Consider the following 17,638-nt stretch of genomic DNA (forward strand, 5'->3'; position numbering starts at 1 on the left):
ATTAACATTGTAAAATTCACCCCCCCCCCCCGGGCAAAGTCAAATATCCATCGGACCCCCTCCTCCCTCCGGAAAATTTGGATCCGTGCATGTCCTATTTATTTGCACAGCGTCCCTTCAGTAACCGATCGGCCTTCACCTCATGAGTTGGGCATGTTTAAATTACATCTATTTAAAAGCAAACCCCGTACAGCGGTTAGACCTTATCAGACACACAGGTGACAGATCTCAGAAAACTGAAAATGTCGAAGCCGTTCGTTTTCGTTTCACGTGTTCCCCCTCCCCGGGGTATGGAGCTGATCGAGGAATTCTGCACGGTGAAAGCGATGAGGGACGATCGATTTATAACCAGACAGGAAATGTTGGAGGGTGTGGTCGGTGTGGAGGGAATACTGTGCCACCCTCCAGATAAAGTCGACAAAGAGGTGCTGGACATCGCTGGTATGTAGGTTATTGGGGGAAACCCCTCAACTATTTTTATTACAAAGTACGTCATTCGAAGCATCGACCGAGGTTTGCCGAATGATCCTGGCTCGACGTGATAAATGCCATTCGGATCACGCTCGCCCTTTTCCGTAATCGATGACGGAAATGGCCGAGTAGTTACGATTGGATAAGGTTAGAGAGGGGGGGGGGGGGGGGGGGGGTAATTGAATTTGCCGGGGAGTGGGGTCCGAGGCATATTTGTAATATATAACTTCAGTATAAATACTAGCAATTTGAATTTTCAAGGGTACCCCGACCCTCCCATCTCCTGCAGATCTCTAAAGTCCACGGTCTGGAGTCCGCATACATGTAGCTCTCTCCCCCAGAGAGGATGTTCGATATAGCAGTTCCAAACGTTCTTGTTTAACAAAAAAGCCCTACCGGATATCGTTTTTTCGAACTGCCTGACTTGGTTAAGTAATAGACTACCTACATATTGGTTTGCGACGAATATACCGTTGATTAGTTTTTAGATATGAAAAATGTTCATTTACAGTGTAAGTCCCTGCAGTTAACTGAGGTTTGAGTCAATTTCTTGGTTTCTAATATAAACCTTGATAAGGTAAACGAGGAATGATTATACATCAATACATCATCATATCATACCAGCAAACATAGATTATATCAAATTAAATCATGCGAAAATTAGACCCTACGAGGGTTATCCCAAAATAGCGTAGACAAGTGGCGTTTTTCAGTTAATCGAAGACAAAGGAAGATGAAATCCGGGCCACAAAGGGTTCAAGAAATTTGAATTCAAAGAATGTCTTAAATTCAAATATTGTTTGAGATTAGATTAGTGAAATGAAAGCATGTTAGATCAAAAATTCGACATGCGGCGCAATGTCAAAAACAAAATGTTAAAATCAACATAGTGAAAAGAAAATTGCGAGGAAAAGTACTTTTCGAATAAAAAAAATTCAAATAAAACATACATTGATATTTGATAATAATTCTATTATTTACCCAGAAAATGTTTCGGCTATAACAAAACTTTTAAATATTTTATAGCGCGTTTTGTGACAAGTCGAAAAGTTAACTCGTAATAAAATGACGATGTCAGCGTTTAAGGCGGCACTGCAGTAACTGATAAAATTTTGTAACGACCATGAAATAAATCCTAAGCGGCTTTGGAAATAAATGAAATTAACAAAATCAATTAGAAATGCGTTTTGTGAATAAGTAGTTAAACAAAATTGAAAAAATTTGTACAAGTATAATGACAATAAGTGGAAAAAAGAAACCCCGAACGATATCAATGGACGTCAAAATGCTGAACGACACATTTCGGCAAGACGTACGTTAGACAACAAGTAATACAGGGCAAGTTTTGAGCCGACAGATCGTTTGTACTTAGAAATATTTAGAAAAAAAAAAACTAGAAATATACGTTGAATGTGCACTCAGGGTACATGTTCAAAGATAATATTTTTTCTAAGACATTTTCGGAAATAAAACGTAAATGTTATCGTAAACGATGTGGAGGGTTTAGCAACAACGTAAAACTGGAAATTTTCGACGTCGCACATTGCGCCGCCTGACAAAACTTGTTGTTACTAATTATTCATTATTTCTCGAGAAATAAATAAAGTACAGATTTGAATTTTTCAGTATTGTTTGCCAAAGGGTCATTGAAAAAAACATAGAAGTCTAATGAAATTGCAGTGAACAGATTATAAATTATGTGCCCTGTCTACATTATTTTGGGACAACCCTCGTATATCACATAAATATATATAGCCGTGTTAATAAATAGGCTTCGGATATATTAGTTTTTATTTTTGCACAGGAAAATCGTTGAAAAGTGTGAGTACCATGTCCGTCGGTTTGGAGCATATAGATTTAACTGAGTGCAAAGCCCGAGGCATAAGTGTCGGTTACACACCCGGGGTACTGACGGATGCTACAGCGGAGACCACCGTCTCCCTACTACTGGCCACTTCACGCCGACTGAAAGAAGGTAGGTGTCACCGATACAGGTAATGCTCTTGCCATCGATAGTCGTCGTCAATTATCTTTTTTTTATCATCTTTACACTGTTGATTATTTGATACTTATAATGTCTTTGATAAGGTTGTGTATTGCACATGAACATTGAATTTATTAAGTTGTATTGTAATATAAACGCTTGAAGTTGCAACAGTATTTGGATTTGTGTCTTCAATAATGAATAAGAAACAATAAAATTCTTTGGTAGAATACCTCCCCCTTTTCTTTTAAAGTGAAAAATATTTCATAATTGGTTGAATCTGATAATAACATTAACAGTTGATCGCAGAAGAAGCTTTAAGTTTTAGATAAAACTTGAAAAAACAATGCACGCTCTAGCAGATATACTGTCTAGCTACACGGTAATGATGAGCAACGAAGCTTCAACCCCCCCCCCCCCCCCCCCAAAAAAAAAGTAATTCCTAATCCCTGAGAATCAAATAGTAATATGTTAGTCTTAAGTTTATGAGACCTAATAATTATAAAATTCATCTTTTTTAGGTGATTGAACGTATATTCAGAGTTATCTTTCTTTTATTAAGGTCTTCCGTTTCCAACGGAAGACCTTGTACTGATTCTGTTGGAAATTCTTCATTATTATTTTTCTTCTTCTTTTTCTTCTAGACGTTTCTTTAAACTGTAATATCTCGCTTGTTTGTCATTAGATTTTATTCAAATTTTCAGGGTTTATTGTAAATGACAATAGCTTACTATAGCAAAAAATATGGTGAAATCGCTACTTCCGGTTTTGAGTTATTCCCCTTTGAATATTTTTTTAGTGGGTCTCGTGTACCTGCAAAGGCTCCGAGTTGATCCGTAGCAAGTAGTTTTAATTTACAAATCTTTAATGTAGACATCTTGAACGTTGTCCTCCTAGTTTTACATGTTTGATTAACACACGTATACTGCTTAAAAAATTACATCGAAATTTATGTTTCAAAAAATGTTAAATTTTGCCTATATCTTTGCTCAATAACTTTTTAGTTGTAATTTTTTTCTAGACACATGTAGAATAAAAGTTGTGCAGAATATTAAGAGCTTTCATTTGATACCTTAAAAAAGGGGCTAGCCCCTAAAATGAGGGGTCTAGATCCCTTAAAAGTCTTTGCTTCATAACTCTTAAACGGTAAATTTTTCGATATGGGCGTCGCTGCAAAAAATGTTGTTTGTGACTTTATTGATCTCATAAAACTGTTTTTGTGTTCTCGTATTGCATAATATGAGGGTAAAAAGTAATACGTGTTGACCAGTACTCGCGGCAATTTGGCCAAGTTAACGAAACTCTCCCTCGCCCGCGGCTGAGAAAATCGGTCACCGTGGTCGCGGCTGGGCTACCTAGCGGTGAGCGGTTATCTAATACACGAGAGTTGCGTCTCTCATAAATGAGTTTTTTTAGACGCGAACTCAAAAATTGTTTTAGTTTTGATTACACATAAAAGTTTATGGACTAAAAGATTTGGTGTCAATTAAGAAATCGTTCAGTTAATTAATAAAAGCAATGTCATTCTCAATCTAAAGCAATATCAGACATAGATCAATTGTGGGTTTTAAGTTTAAAATAAAGAATTTCTATTTGATAGAATATGGTCATTATACTGCAAACTTTTCAAATCTTCCTGGGTTTTGAGCTGTGCCTGTCTGTGCGTTGTACCTTTACGTAATCTATCTTTCGTCTACGGCCGAGAAGATCAGCCACGGCTGCACTACTAGCGGTAAGCGATTATCTAATACACGGGATTCGCACACCGCGACGCACACTTAGATGAAGATGAATGTGTTTGAGTTTATATAGCCGTAAATACAAGAACTGTTTTAATTTTATATTATAAAAGTTTGTCCATCTTGTATTTATTTAATTAAACATTTGAGTGTAACTGAATATTAATGAACGATATTACTCCAAATCGGAAACATAGTCAGACATAAATTAATGGTTGGTTTGTATATCTAATAAAATTTAACCCCCCACCCCCCCCCCCCCCCCCCAAATATGAAATGATGATCATCCCTCGCACATGGCCGAGGAGATCCAGCACGATCCAGTTCTTCTACATGTACCTTATCACGCGTTCATGTTTCATATTTTGCACGTTATTACGTTTTCAACTATTATATAGATTTATGACGAAAATAAATGAATTTATTTTACTTGTACAGTTGATTAAGCATTGATTTAAATAAAGGATAGCGTACAAGGTAGTTTAAAAATCAAATCAAATTATAATCAAAGTTCCATGTTACATGTTTGCGGTAGGTGCTAGCACGATAAAAGAATGTCCTGAATTGTCCTGAATTGAGGCATTTGATGATTATTTAAAAGAATATTATAGATTAGATTCTATCAGTCACATATTAATCACTCTGTAGATTTTCTACATGGTTGTTCGTTTCAGTGTGGAAGCGAACTCAGTCCTGCGTTCCCCCTCCTCCCGCCCCTCTGACAAGTGCTCGCGCTGGATTTTTTTTTAAATTGGCGAAAAGATATCCATATCTGTCGAAAATAATTGTTGGTGACTTCTTGTTATGTGTAACATTTTCTCCTCAACGTGTTTCATTTTCCCACCCGTGTGTTTATTCGGTCAGTCTGTGTTAATTCAATCGCCACGTGCGACCGAAGATCTTGTGTCGCTCCAGCGCACACAACTCAGAACATATGTAATTGAGTAACAGTTGGAAGGGTGCTTTTATAAACAATAAGACTATTATTCGAAGTCAATCATCTTCACATTAAAGATGTGAAATCGTAACCTAAGAATGTGGCTAATAAATTAACATGTTGAACACGCTAAACTTTTATAGTTATGAACATAATAATTCATAATATATTATAAATTAAAAGTTTGAAGACAAAGAAAATTTTGTTCTTCGGAAATACGACTACATTAAGCAATGCAGTCGATCACCATAGAAATCATCAAAGTACTGCAACTGTCGACTAATTTCTTATTTCTTTGAAAGACCATGATAATTCACTTGACTTGCAGACTATAATATAGCGACATATCTGCCTCCCAAAAATATATGCGCTTCTCAAAGTTACACTAAGTGAGATAGATGTGCGTTATTGGGAATTTTATTTATTGCTAATTGTATGGAAATTGATTAAAAAAAAAATTTTAATTGAAGTTGTGTATCATGAGGTTGTAATGCAACTTAATTTACTTACAAGGTTAGCTACAGCCAGTGGAATATATGTGGCTTTTATGTGAACAATGAATACCCAATGTATTAAAATACAAGATAAATAGTTTCCAAAACTATAATACAAATATGCTTGTGTATATGAAGGTTGCACCCTCATTTGTATGGCTGTAGGTGAGGAGGTATAGGTGTATCGATGTACATACAATGTATGACTGCACATACGGATTCCGGACCATGGCTACAGACGATACCAATGATAGTCTTTTAATACATCAATGCACAGTTTGATATAGAATTTCTCTAACACGGACTGTCTTATTCCTTCCCAGAATTCCAATTTACGCAAGCGCAATTGAATTTTTTTTTAAAATTTAATTAGTCAACCAACTGACATAAAAATAAGGATTTTGCATATTATTAAATCGTCGAGAGAAGTAATATTCATTTCTGTAAATAAGGTTATTTAATTCACATTACATAGCGGTGTCCCTATGAAACAGTACCATCTGGTGTAAAATTTAGATACTCGCTTTTGCATATATTCTCCCGCTCATCTTTTTTTAGCTGATTATATATTATTTTGAATGTCCAACTCTACTCGTATCATTAAATAATATCAGACGACACACATTTCCCTGTAGAAAATCTCAAAGATGTCATCAATTTTGACAAATTACTAAATTTTGTCAGCACGTAACAATTTTAAACTTGCAAATAGTCTTCAAAAATTTAGAAAGATTTAAATAAACAAGTTATCTTAGAGAAAAGGTTACGTGTTTTGTAGGCGGGTTAGGTTTAAAAAAAAACTACAATTCCTGACATGAATCATGAGTACATACTGTTTATAACAATGCTTGCTACCCTTTGAAAATTTAACTCGCCATTAAACATCTCACTTTTTATAGAATTTTTGAAACGATTACACAGATTGTGTTCGACAAATAGTTTTCCAAAAACTTTTTCTTCCTGTCTTGTTCAAAACACATTTTATATACAGGTTTTCAATGACGACACGTTTTTATAACAAAAGCGGAACTGAAAGTTTAGTCATTATAATCGTTTGACACCATATCACATATATTTTTAACCCGCAGCAACAACGGAAGACCTACTCGTGGCTTTGCCACGAGCTCTGCTCTAGTTTGTCAATATATTCTCATTTGAAAAAAAAGATCCACTAAAAGAAGAGTGTTGACGAAAGTAAAACAAGTCAATTTGCTAATATAACTTTCATTTCTTCTTGATGCTTTCAGCATTTTCTGCTGTTGTTGATGGCGGTTGGGGAACTTGGGAAAATGGACTGTATTTGTGCGGGAAAACATTGTTAGAATCAACCGTAGGAATAGTGGGATTAGGCAGAATAGGATTGGCTGTTGCTAAGCGACTGCAGCCGTTTGGAGTCCAAAAATTTCTGTATAGCGGAAATACCAAAAAAGAATGGGCTTCGGAAATTAATGCTGAGTTTGTGAGCTTTGAACGTCTGCTAGGAGAATCAGACTTTGTAATAGCTTGCTGTTCTATGAACAAGGATAACGTGGGTTTATTTAATAAAAGTGCATTCAGTAAAATGAAGAACAACGCTATTTTCATCAACACGAGCCGTGGTGTCCTGGTTAATCAAGAGGATTTATATGATGCATTGAAGTCGGGGACTATTTTGGCTGCAGGATTAGACGTGACCAGCCCGGAACCCCTTCCGCGCGAACATCCTCTACACACCTTGAAGAACTGCGTGATTACCCCTCATATTGGAAGCGCCACGGTGTATGCACGTAACGCGATGGCGGAGCTAGCCGCTAAAAATCTGATCGCAGGCCTGAAAGGAAAAAGGCTGCCATCGCCAGTACCACAATGAAGTGGTTGTTGGACGAATATTGGGGAATGCAGAATATATATAAAATTTGTGTTCAATATATTGTATAATTAGAGGGTAAAGCAAATATACCCAATAAAACAGAATGCCACTTAGTACAGGTACACTGTAATTATTGCATTAGGTTTAAAAAATGTATATTCATTTCAACATTTAAATATAATCTGCTTTGCTTTGTACAGAGAATTAATAATAGTTTATATAAAATTTTCACTAACACAGAGTCCTTGGTCCCTGTTTGATTTCATTTAATATATTTACGCAGTGATAAAAACTGATAGGTAGATACGATATTTTAAATTTTTATTTTAAAATGCAATATAAATAAATAAATAGTTGAAATTCACATGAAATGTAAATATAGACATATATTACGAAAAACAAGTGTTACAAATATTCTGTTAACCGTGAAATCAACGCCATTAAAATATATAATAAGATGATTAAATTAAATGAACTAATAACAACCACTTTTCCATAATTGATCTGTGTTGGAAAGTCCAGAAATTTCTTTTAAAAGTTCCATAAACTAGTAGGAAAGATGATGGTCGGAAAACAAAACAATAATACTGAAAAGGTACATGTCATCGCGCCAAAACAGCATATGATCATTGAGCAGGAATCATTAAGCACCACACCAATACTCCTGAAAACACCACAAAGCGTAGATTTATCCTGAAGCAAAGCAGAAAGTAGAGACGTATGTGGTAGCCATCTTGTTTTGACGAGTGATGGACTAGAAACTGTTCACCCAAAGCAAAAGTCTGCTTAAGGCACTACACCGTTAGCGTGGTGTCGGCTGCACGGGGCGGATTTTGCATGTCGATTTCACTACTCCATTATCCTTCCACATACACTTCTTGCAATCGGCATAGAGATTCATCTTGGCCCAGGCGTGGCGTCCGTTGTCCATGAATGTGTTTTCGAGCTTCCAGGACTGACTGAGTTTGGCCTTTGAAGCCTGTGTGGGCCTTCCTACCCTCTTGGTGATTTGGTCCACGTCGCCCTCAGTCATAGTACTGGGGGATCGGGTCTGAGCGGCGTTGGCCAACTGTGGCGGAAGCTGGGGATTCCTTTGATAAAACCAGGGCGATGTTAGTGCAGGCATTTTGCACGACTCTTCCGTGCGGCTATATAACGGGTGTCTGCGGCTCTTGATTTAGAAAGTGAAAAAAAGAGTTCGATCACTCAATATTGTAAACAACGGCAAAGTAATCCCTGATAAAGTTCGATCACTTGCTTCTAAGAGACGCGGGTTCACTGAAAACTTTCGCCGCTCTAGACAATGACTGACTCAATGTTTGGTATTAAACAGCTAATCCTATACGCCTTGGTTCATCGATTCAGTAATAAGCAAATTTTGGTACGAGTTCAAATACCCGATATGCATTAAAGCTATAATCTTTCAGTATCCAATATATATGAACAATAATCTGAACTGTTTGAACAAAGGCAAATACGGAATTAAGATCACCTGAAGAGAAGCTATTGATAATGTCAAAATCTCTTCAATCCGTTTAAAAATCACCTTGTATTAGTGCCCTTCAGGTTAAATATACACACAGACCGGCTTACTCCACGAGATTTAATGTGATGTAATGAAATATTCAACTCTTTGCAGTTTAAAAAACCCAATCACGTGATTTTTGTATGACGTCGCTGTCTGTCAATTTCCTAAGATAAAGAAATTCAGTCCAGATAAAATTATTGTTATCTTGTCAGGGGAAAGAAAAAAAGCATTGATGTTGTCCAAAAGTGTTGGCATTGTGCATTTAAATCTTAACAGTCTTGGGACCAGATGGTTCGTGCACACTTCCAAATACAAATGCCGATTGTCAAGGTACTTTAGACTGTCTATGAATAAAGTATTTGCATTTAATGCAGAGTTTTAAAAAAATCAATAGATCCAAACTTAATGGTTCCAGTATAAAGGGCGTTTTGATAAAACAGTGAACAAGAACCATGGTTCCGTAATGTAATTTCTTTTGATTCCCACGACGAAAGTTCCCCCGCCGAGACCAGTCGGGGAAAAATGAATTAATAATTAAAAGACAAAAGACATGCGTAAAGTACACCGTCAACTCTGTCGAATCAATTAACAATTCTCACAAACGCTTTAACGATAAGACCAAGACTTGTAAAGTGATAACATTAAAATTCGAATGTCAACAAGTTTGCTTAACACTTTTAAATGTGAAAGGATGAGGTCAATTCCATTACATGCTTTTTGTGTCGGTGGGTGTTGGTGTCGATCAGCAATATGAACAATCTGAGCCCTTAACAACATTTCATGTATAATGTAGTACCAGACGAAAGCTTCATAAACGAGGGTTGCCCCAATATTACGTAGACAAAACTTAAAATCCTCACGCTGCAATTTTGATCTACAACTATGTTTTGTTCGATGACACTTTATCAAACAATACCCCCCACCCCCTCCCCCCCCAAAAAAAAATAAATCAAAACCCTGCTTTACTTATATTTTTAGAAAAAAAGAAAAAATAGAAATGATAAGTTTTGCTAGGAAGCGCTATGCGAAAATTTCCAGTCGTTACTTCGTTCATTTAAACACTTATCATTTACTATGACATATACGTTTTATTTCCAAAAATGCCTTGGAAAATGATATTTTCTTTAAACATGTATCCTAATGCACACTCACTTTGCATTTTGAGTTTTATTTCTAAAATATTCCCAAAGAGCCAACGATCTGGCGACTCCAGTCATGCTACTCTGTCTATGTTCAATCGCAGTTTATTTGGCTTTTCTGGCAGAGCTCGGAAAAACACTCTAGCTGTTTCTTCGAGCTGCGGGAAAGGCGCATGAAATTGCAATTGGTATACTATGTATGTCTGCTATTGTTTAACGTCTGTCCTCCCAAAATGTGTCGTTCAGCATTTTGTGGTCTATTGCTTTCACTTCATGTCATTATACTCGTCCGAATATTTTCGATGTTGCTAGACAAATAATTCACAGAGTGCAGTTCTGAGCAATTTTGTTAATTTAATCATTGTTTTAGATTTTTAAGTAATAAAATATCAGAGAGGGGCTGTTTTTAAACAAAAGATAAAAAAAAACCCCCAAAAAACCAAAACAAAACAAACCCGAACAAACAAAATATAAACCCTGTTTTTTGTGCTTTAACGGTAAAGACCGTAAAGCACCATTTTGATAAGAAAAATGTTATTATTTCTATTGTAATTTACTTGCATTCACACAAAGTGGGTGGAAGTATGTAAAATATCTTAATGGTTGTGATCGATTATTTTATAGTAGAATTCATAGATGATGTACACGAATAAAGTTTTAATTTTGAATACTTAAATATTCGATTAACTTATTTCGCCAAAATTTCAAGAATGACAACTTCTTTTTTTTTTTACAATAGCGTTAAATCTGTCTTATTGGATGTATCCACTCTTACCTGTTACAAAACCTGGATGGAATAAACTAAGTCATTAACACCATTAAGTCAAAGTGATGTCATAATGACAGAAACAAGCCCCTCTCAAAATTAAACTTTTGCTCATTGATTTTCGATTTACAATACCCATAACTGGAAGCATCTACTCACAATCCTACTATTTAAGATTCTAATCAACTTATATCCCTTTAACTGTGACCGATAAATACAATTCAACTAGATCAATTGAACTTATTTTGATGAAAATTTTATTTTGTACATATTACATCATTATTATGATGCATTATTGCAGATTTAAAAAATACACGACAAATGCACACCCTAACCATGTAAAGGTGGTAAGCTTGAAGGTAAGATACATTAAATGCAAGTCCTACATATACTGAGCAAGAACAAATACTTTAGAAAATGCATTGTGAAGTAAATATCACGAATAACGAGCTGAAAAGGTCAATTATGCATTCAAACTATTTATCATGCAACAGGAGGACAACCTAAGATGCTTGCAGAAGGATTCCAGAAAAGGTCGATTGATAATTATTCCCAATAGCAGTTGAACTGCCGTAGACATGCTCCGAGGACCCATATATCTGTATCCACACATGATCTTCTTTGTTGACGCTGATGATGACCATTGCTGAACTAGAATCTGCTCCACCAGGGTGAGGAACTAGGTTCGAAGCCCGCACGGATCCTGCCACTATCAGCTGAGTGGAGAACGAAGACCCTCCAGTGGCAATGGTCCAGTGGAACATATAGACCCCTGTGACGGGGGCAATGAAGATACCGTCCTCTGTGTGGTAGTGATTACCTGGGTTTATGTAGGTTCGTTCAAACCTGATGATTGCTCTTGTGCTGATGCTACTTTCGCTGGACCATTTATACGCAGAAAACAAAATTGGGGCAGACTTTGCACTTAATATACCTGAAGAGATTTTTGAAATTAAATCAAAAAGACAAGATGATAAAGATTTTAACAATACTTTTATCAAATAAAAACGATTTTCTTTTTGACATTACTTTTTATTAATTAAGGTAGCTCGCGGGTTTACTGCTTGTGAGAAAACATACCCTGAAATTGTGTCTTTGTGATTGATAGGTTTCAGAGTTTTGTTTCTAAAATTTATTTGGAATTCGTCTGAGTGGTAATAATGTTATCGTGATTCAAACACAGTGTCGCTGAATTTTTCAATGAAATATATTGTAAATTGCATATCTTAGTCGAAAACCGCATTTCAAAACTATGCTCCAAACTTTTAAACGATCTATACGAACTTAATATTACTCAATACAATAACAGAAGAGATAATTTTGAATTAATTTATAAAAAAAAAAAATAATCATTTTGTGTTCTCGGCCAATTTTTTGCAAAACAACTTTAAAGATTTAAAAGATTTTACAAAAACCTATATTTACATCACAATGTTAGCCCAACGTCATCAATTTCTTACGTCCGAGAACCAAAAATGAAAATGCGCTGGTTGATAAGACTAGCTGAATGATACATATTGGAACATGCAAATCTAGTTGACATTTTTGGGAGTTGATTTTAATCAACCCTTCTATGCAGTTACTCTGGCAAACCGAAACTGAAACAGTGTTTGGACCTAAGCACAAATCATCATCGCCGATAAGAATTACTTCTTGAAATAATCGATAATTTCGATGTAATGTACGCTGAAGCATTTTTTTTTATAGGAAACTTATTTATAAAGACCTTGGAAATAGTCAGATTGTAAATAGTACGAACAATTTAGAAGTGTTTTGCAGTCGTATGTATTCCTACGCCAGAGTTCAATATAGTCTCGTTCAACCATCGGCTGTCTACGTACATTCCCGACAAGCAGAGAGTCAGTCTATATTTAGAGGTCGCATCATCAAGCTATCACGTGACCTATTATCTCTTACTTGTCGGAGATTAACGGAGACAGCCGAACATCCGATTGAACGAGACTACATGTAGAGTTCATTATTGGTTGGATCCATACAATTTTTGAAATATTTCGAATAGCGATACATAATTTGATGAAATCCATTCTAATTTTAAATACTACACAACATGATTCATAAGAGGTTTTCGAAATTCGTGTTGGAAAAGTCCGAGAATTCATGTTATAAAAATGTGCGTTAATCAAATACAGATTATAAACTACTTGCCAAACAAAATAACATATCGTTGATTTTAAGATTATTATATTTATAATCGATAAAATCAACTCCCGTCAGTACTTCAGTACTTTGATTATGAATGTTTTCGAATGCATAAATGCAATTAATGTAAGGTTGTGAAGAGAAGAAACTTGGCTACTTTTCTTTTCATGAAACTCAATTAGTCAATCTTTCAATGCAAAATAATTATCATACAACTATTGACATATTAATAAGTTTGTAATCGTAACTATACGATAACTAGCTAAAGCTAAAATAATTTTAATAGTAGATCGGTATTTGAAAACACAGAATTTACAATTGTAAAACGAGCGAAGTTAATGCATATGGTTCAATTTATTTACAATATACTTGTCTAAACATGATTTTGGATGAAAGAATTCCAACGCACACTCATACCCTATAGAACTAAATGCGACAATGTATGTCAAGTCTCTAAATTTTTAGCACCTGATAATTATAAATGTTTGCATAAACTGCAATTTAGCTTTTTGAAATATTTCATAATTTATGCATGAGTTTGCTATGACGGACATCTCTTTACGTCGAATCCTATTATGACGTCAGCAAACCCGCGAGCTACGTCAATTGAAAGAGATGCTTTTACATTTCACATGTTCTTCTTTTGGAGTATTTGCAAACGAAGTTGCAAAACAGGATGTGATATAAAACTTACCAGATCTAAAAGCCAAGACATCAATGTCTTCTAAGTTATCGTTGTCTTTTCCGGTCAGCAGTTGTCCTAGCACGCGCTCCGTTACGTTCAAACGACGTTCTATCGTCTGCTCCAGATTTGCCAAGCGTTCTTCTAGACTGATTAGATTCTTATCCTATAGGAGGGTCGTTAATTTAGATGAGGAAATAGGGAGGTATACGTAGAAGAGAAGGGCCAAGAACATTGACATCTTTTTACAATTCTTGGCCAGGACCCCGGGTAACATTTAGTAGGACGTACTGAATGTATATGCAGCATATAACTGTTAGTACAGAACTTATAAATACAATTAAATAGACTGGTAACCTTTCCACAAAATCAGACATAATGACAAAGTGTTGACAGAGTCAATGTCCATGCTATGTTTTTCATGTAAACTGGTAATCAGCCGTATATGTATAATAGTCCTACACATGTTTAGCGAATCATTCTGAGTCTGGGAAGGAGTTGTTCCCTATGCTTGTTGTTGGTAGTCAATGGGTAATGGTAAGCTCTTATGAAATGAGTTTAAAACACTTCATAACGATCACATTGGAGATGAATAAGATTCTATTCTCCTAATTTCAAACTCTAAATTGCATTTCATAATATCTAAGGTTTAAATAAAAGGATTTGTCTTTTATCTGAAACCATTTGAATGTTTACATCTGTGTTGCATATGGCATTCTTAAATTTTCTCAAACGTTATGCTATTATGCATTATATTTGATTGCCTTTACATAAATGTTTTCACGTCAACGGAGAATTTGTTATTCAGACCACCCAAACGGAGCTACTCCCTTGTTTGTTGTATCACGTAAACCCTGAAAATATTTGCACGCATCAAGCATTAAGTACAAATTGTAACTGTTATAGAAACAAGAAAATTAGGCAAGTCAACTTAAGAGTCGTTGTTATAAACTCTATATGTACCAGTTTGTACATGTGTGGGTATATTCACATTTGAACATTATGGTGCTATGAAGCATGATTTCAATGTAAACGTTTTTAGACTTCCTTATTGGTCTACTAATAATAAAGTTCATTGTAAAAGTAATTATTTTGGCACTTTGACCAGTGCATAAATAAACTAAACGACACTATGTAGCTGCATCAATCATACTGGATATAAAATTTTGTTTTCCCTTGGACTGAAATGTCACATTTTCATTGGTTTAAACATAGCACGTGTTTGCCTCATGTTCTGTGAGAAATAATATTAGGCAATATGGCCGTCATTGGTCGACGCTTCGCTTACTCATTTCGACATTTCATAGTATTTTATACATAAACTGCATGCCGTAAGTTCTTAAAGTATTTGGAGTAGTTGCCCTTTGAAATTCTTTAAAATTAGAGTAGTTGCCCCTAGAATATTGAAGTCACATTGTTTTGTCTGGAGCAGAACAAAATGGCAGCGTCGAAATTTGCTCAAATCTCTGCAGAGGAAAGGGAGAAAACATTTAAGATTGAATAGCAACAAAACATTGTAAGTAAACATGGGTGAAACAAAGATTTTTAAAGAGTATTTGAAAGGTGAGATTGAAAATTTTGAAGAGTTTAAATGAGTTAAATTGGACGAGATGTAAGGCATCTTGTACATGGCTTTGCGTAGATCATCGCTATTTGTGAATAAGTATGTCGCTTGAAAGTCCTCAAGAAAACAAAACACTTATTAGGTTAGTTACTGACTCACTACGGTAATATATTGGGTTGATCAATCTCATAGAAGGCTCGGCTTCGCCTCGCCATCTATGAGATTGATCAACCCAATATATTACCGTAGTGAGTCAGTAACTAACCTAATAAGTAATAGTATTGTAGCTTCATATTTCAAAATATTAACGGTAATCTAGGAATTCAGACGTAGACAATGGCTTGTATTTTTTTTTATCATAAATAGTAAAAACAAAATTATTCATTGGAGAAGTAAGCCCTTTGCCTTCCTCCAATCCATTGCTGTTGCCTTGTTCCTGTTACAAAGTGTGCTTTGCCGAAAGGTCCTAGACATTACCCATAAATAGAAGAACTCACTCACAACCTTACTTGTTGATTCTTAAAATATTGTATTCGTTTTCACTGTGTCAAAAACAGTTTTTAAAAAATGACTTTACTTTGATTGGACTCATTTTTTAAAAGATACTTTATACTTTTAATGGATTCATAAAATAAAAGACAAATGCACGATAAAAGCTAATCGCTGGTACACAGGTATGAGAAAGATATACAATATATAACAGATACAGGTTTTGCATTTACAAATACAAATATTTAAGGAGCAAATAAGATGCATTGGTTTGTTTTAACCATGAATAAACTGCCAAGAACATTAACCAGAAAGTGTGTATATAAATTCATTTATGCCACTCTTATGCAAAAGGACGACGCAGTCTAAGATGTTTGCAAAAGGATTCCAGAAAAGGTCGATTGGTAACTACCAAAACTATTCGACCCGCCATAGACATATTCCGAAGACCCATAGATCTGTATCCAGACATGGTCATCCATGTTTACTTCAATAATCGCCATTGCTGAACTAGAATCTATTCCACCTGGGTAAGGAACATACGCTGACGCTCTGGAGGTTCCGTCAACCATAAGCTGGGTAGTGAAATCTGAACTTCCGCTTACGATGGTCCATTGGAACATATAGACCCCTGAGACGGGAGCAATGAAGATACCATTTTCTGTGTGGTAGTGATTTCCAAGGTTGATGTAGGTTCCTTCGAACCTAATTGTTACCTTTGTACTAATTCCACTTTCACTTGATTGCTTATATGCAGAAAATATTACTGGTTTCAGCTGTGCGTCTAGTATGCCTAGGAAAATATCAAAGAAACATACAGGTGTACTCACTTATGTTTATTCGTTTTGTGGTAGTTTGAGGAATAGGTTTTATCAGTATGGGTTACCTTTTTATGGAAAAAAAATAAACGATTTTATCTTAACAGTAAACCAAAAGAAAATATTTATCGGCAAAATAACTACCAACAGTTAGTGCTAATAAATCAATCACGTACCAGCCCTTAGAGCGTGAACATCTAAACCAGCAAGATTTGTGTTATTTCGTCCTGTCAGATACTGTCCCAGCACGCGCTCCGTCGTGTTAAGTCGCCGATACACCTCCTGTTCCATGATGGTCAAACGCTCTTCAAAATTGGTTAAATCGTCTACATTGGCCTGTGTTGTCAACTTGGCCGCATAAAGACATGGCCAAAAGAGGAGCAGTATCAACAGAAGCATCTTCATGCATTCCATGGCGTTTAGTGTCAATGTGGCCGCAACCGCCTGCTTTATATACTGCAGGAGTCAATTAACTGTCATAAGTATCATTGTACTTAGTAAAAGAGGATTTTTTGAACCATCATGATCTTTTTTTCAAGCTCCATCATAATGAGAGAGAGAGAGAGAGAGAGAGAGAGAGAGAGAGGAGAAAGGGACTGTTTTAAAACATTTATTTAATTTTTATCCGGCAGACTGGAAAATAATATTTTAAATTTGTGAAAATATCAGCGTGTCTTAAAATTTATTACGCTGTCTCTGTGAAATATTAAGATCTTCTTTATTATTTATCCAGGAAGCATTTCCAATACCATAATGATATTTACATCAATTTTCAGATAAAAATGTGAACATCTCATTAATTCAATTACCAATATGTGATTGACAATTTAATTAGACTACATGAATATATTTTACATGTCTTACAGTCGTGACGTATATAAACGTTTATCCCCATGAAGTTTTTAACTTATTTGGTATCAATCAATAATAGAGTGAAAATAGACATATTCGAAAGTGCTCCCAATATTTTTTTGAAAAAAGTAATTTACATATTGCCTCGTTTAAAAAAGAGCACCGC

The 17,638-nt window shown here is 35.5% G+C and overlaps 2 protein-coding genes and 1 pseudogene across 2 annotated transcripts; 1 reads left to right on the forward strand and 2 right to left on the reverse strand.

The window, feature by feature from the left end:
• The first annotated feature begins 119 nt into the window (after positions 1-119).
• Positions 120-7,590, forward strand: LOC128193209 (glyoxylate reductase/hydroxypyruvate reductase-like). The gene is made up of 3 exons (XM_052866542.1): positions 120-441; positions 2,276-2,446; positions 6,873-7,590. Exons 1-3 carry the CDS (start codon positions 243-245, stop codon positions 7,472-7,474), a joined length of 972 nt encoding a protein of 323 aa, XP_052722502.1. The 5' UTR covers positions 120-242; the 3' UTR covers positions 7,475-7,590.
• A 188-nt stretch (positions 7,591-7,778) lies between these two features.
• Positions 7,779-9,091, reverse strand: LOC128193210 (uncharacterized). Its single transcript, XM_052866543.1, has one exon. The coding sequence runs from the start codon at positions 8,598-8,600 to the stop codon at positions 8,277-8,279; it is 324 nt and encodes a 107-aa protein (XP_052722503.1). The 5' UTR covers positions 8,601-9,091; the 3' UTR covers positions 7,779-8,276.
• Positions 9,092-11,176: 2,085 nt separating this feature from the next.
• Positions 11,177-17,051, reverse strand: LOC128193213 (uncharacterized; annotated as a pseudogene).
• Positions 17,052-17,638: the final 587 nt, after the last annotated feature.

This window comes from Crassostrea angulata, chromosome 7 (assembly GCF_025612915.1).
Source record: "Crassostrea angulata isolate pt1a10 chromosome 7, ASM2561291v2, whole genome shotgun sequence".
Classification (NCBI taxonomy): domain Eukaryota; kingdom Metazoa; phylum Mollusca; class Bivalvia; order Ostreida; family Ostreidae; genus Magallana; species Magallana angulata.

Coding starts and splice junctions, on each gene's coding strand:
- LOC128193210 (XM_052866543.1), bottom strand. CDS start 8,600: ATGCCTGCACTAACATCGCCCTGGTTTTATCAAAGGAATCCCCAGCTT.
- LOC128193209 (XM_052866542.1), top strand. CDS start 243: ATGTCGAAGCCGTTCGTTTTCGTTTCACGTGTTCCCCCTCCCCGGGGT. Junction 442..2,275: donor AGAGGTGCTGGACATCGCTG/GTATGTAGGTTA, acceptor ATTTTTGCACAG/GAAAATCGTTGAAAAGTGTG. Junction 2,447..6,872: donor TTCACGCCGACTGAAAGAAG/GTAGGTGTCACC, acceptor TGATGCTTTCAG/CATTTTCTGCTGTTGTTGAT.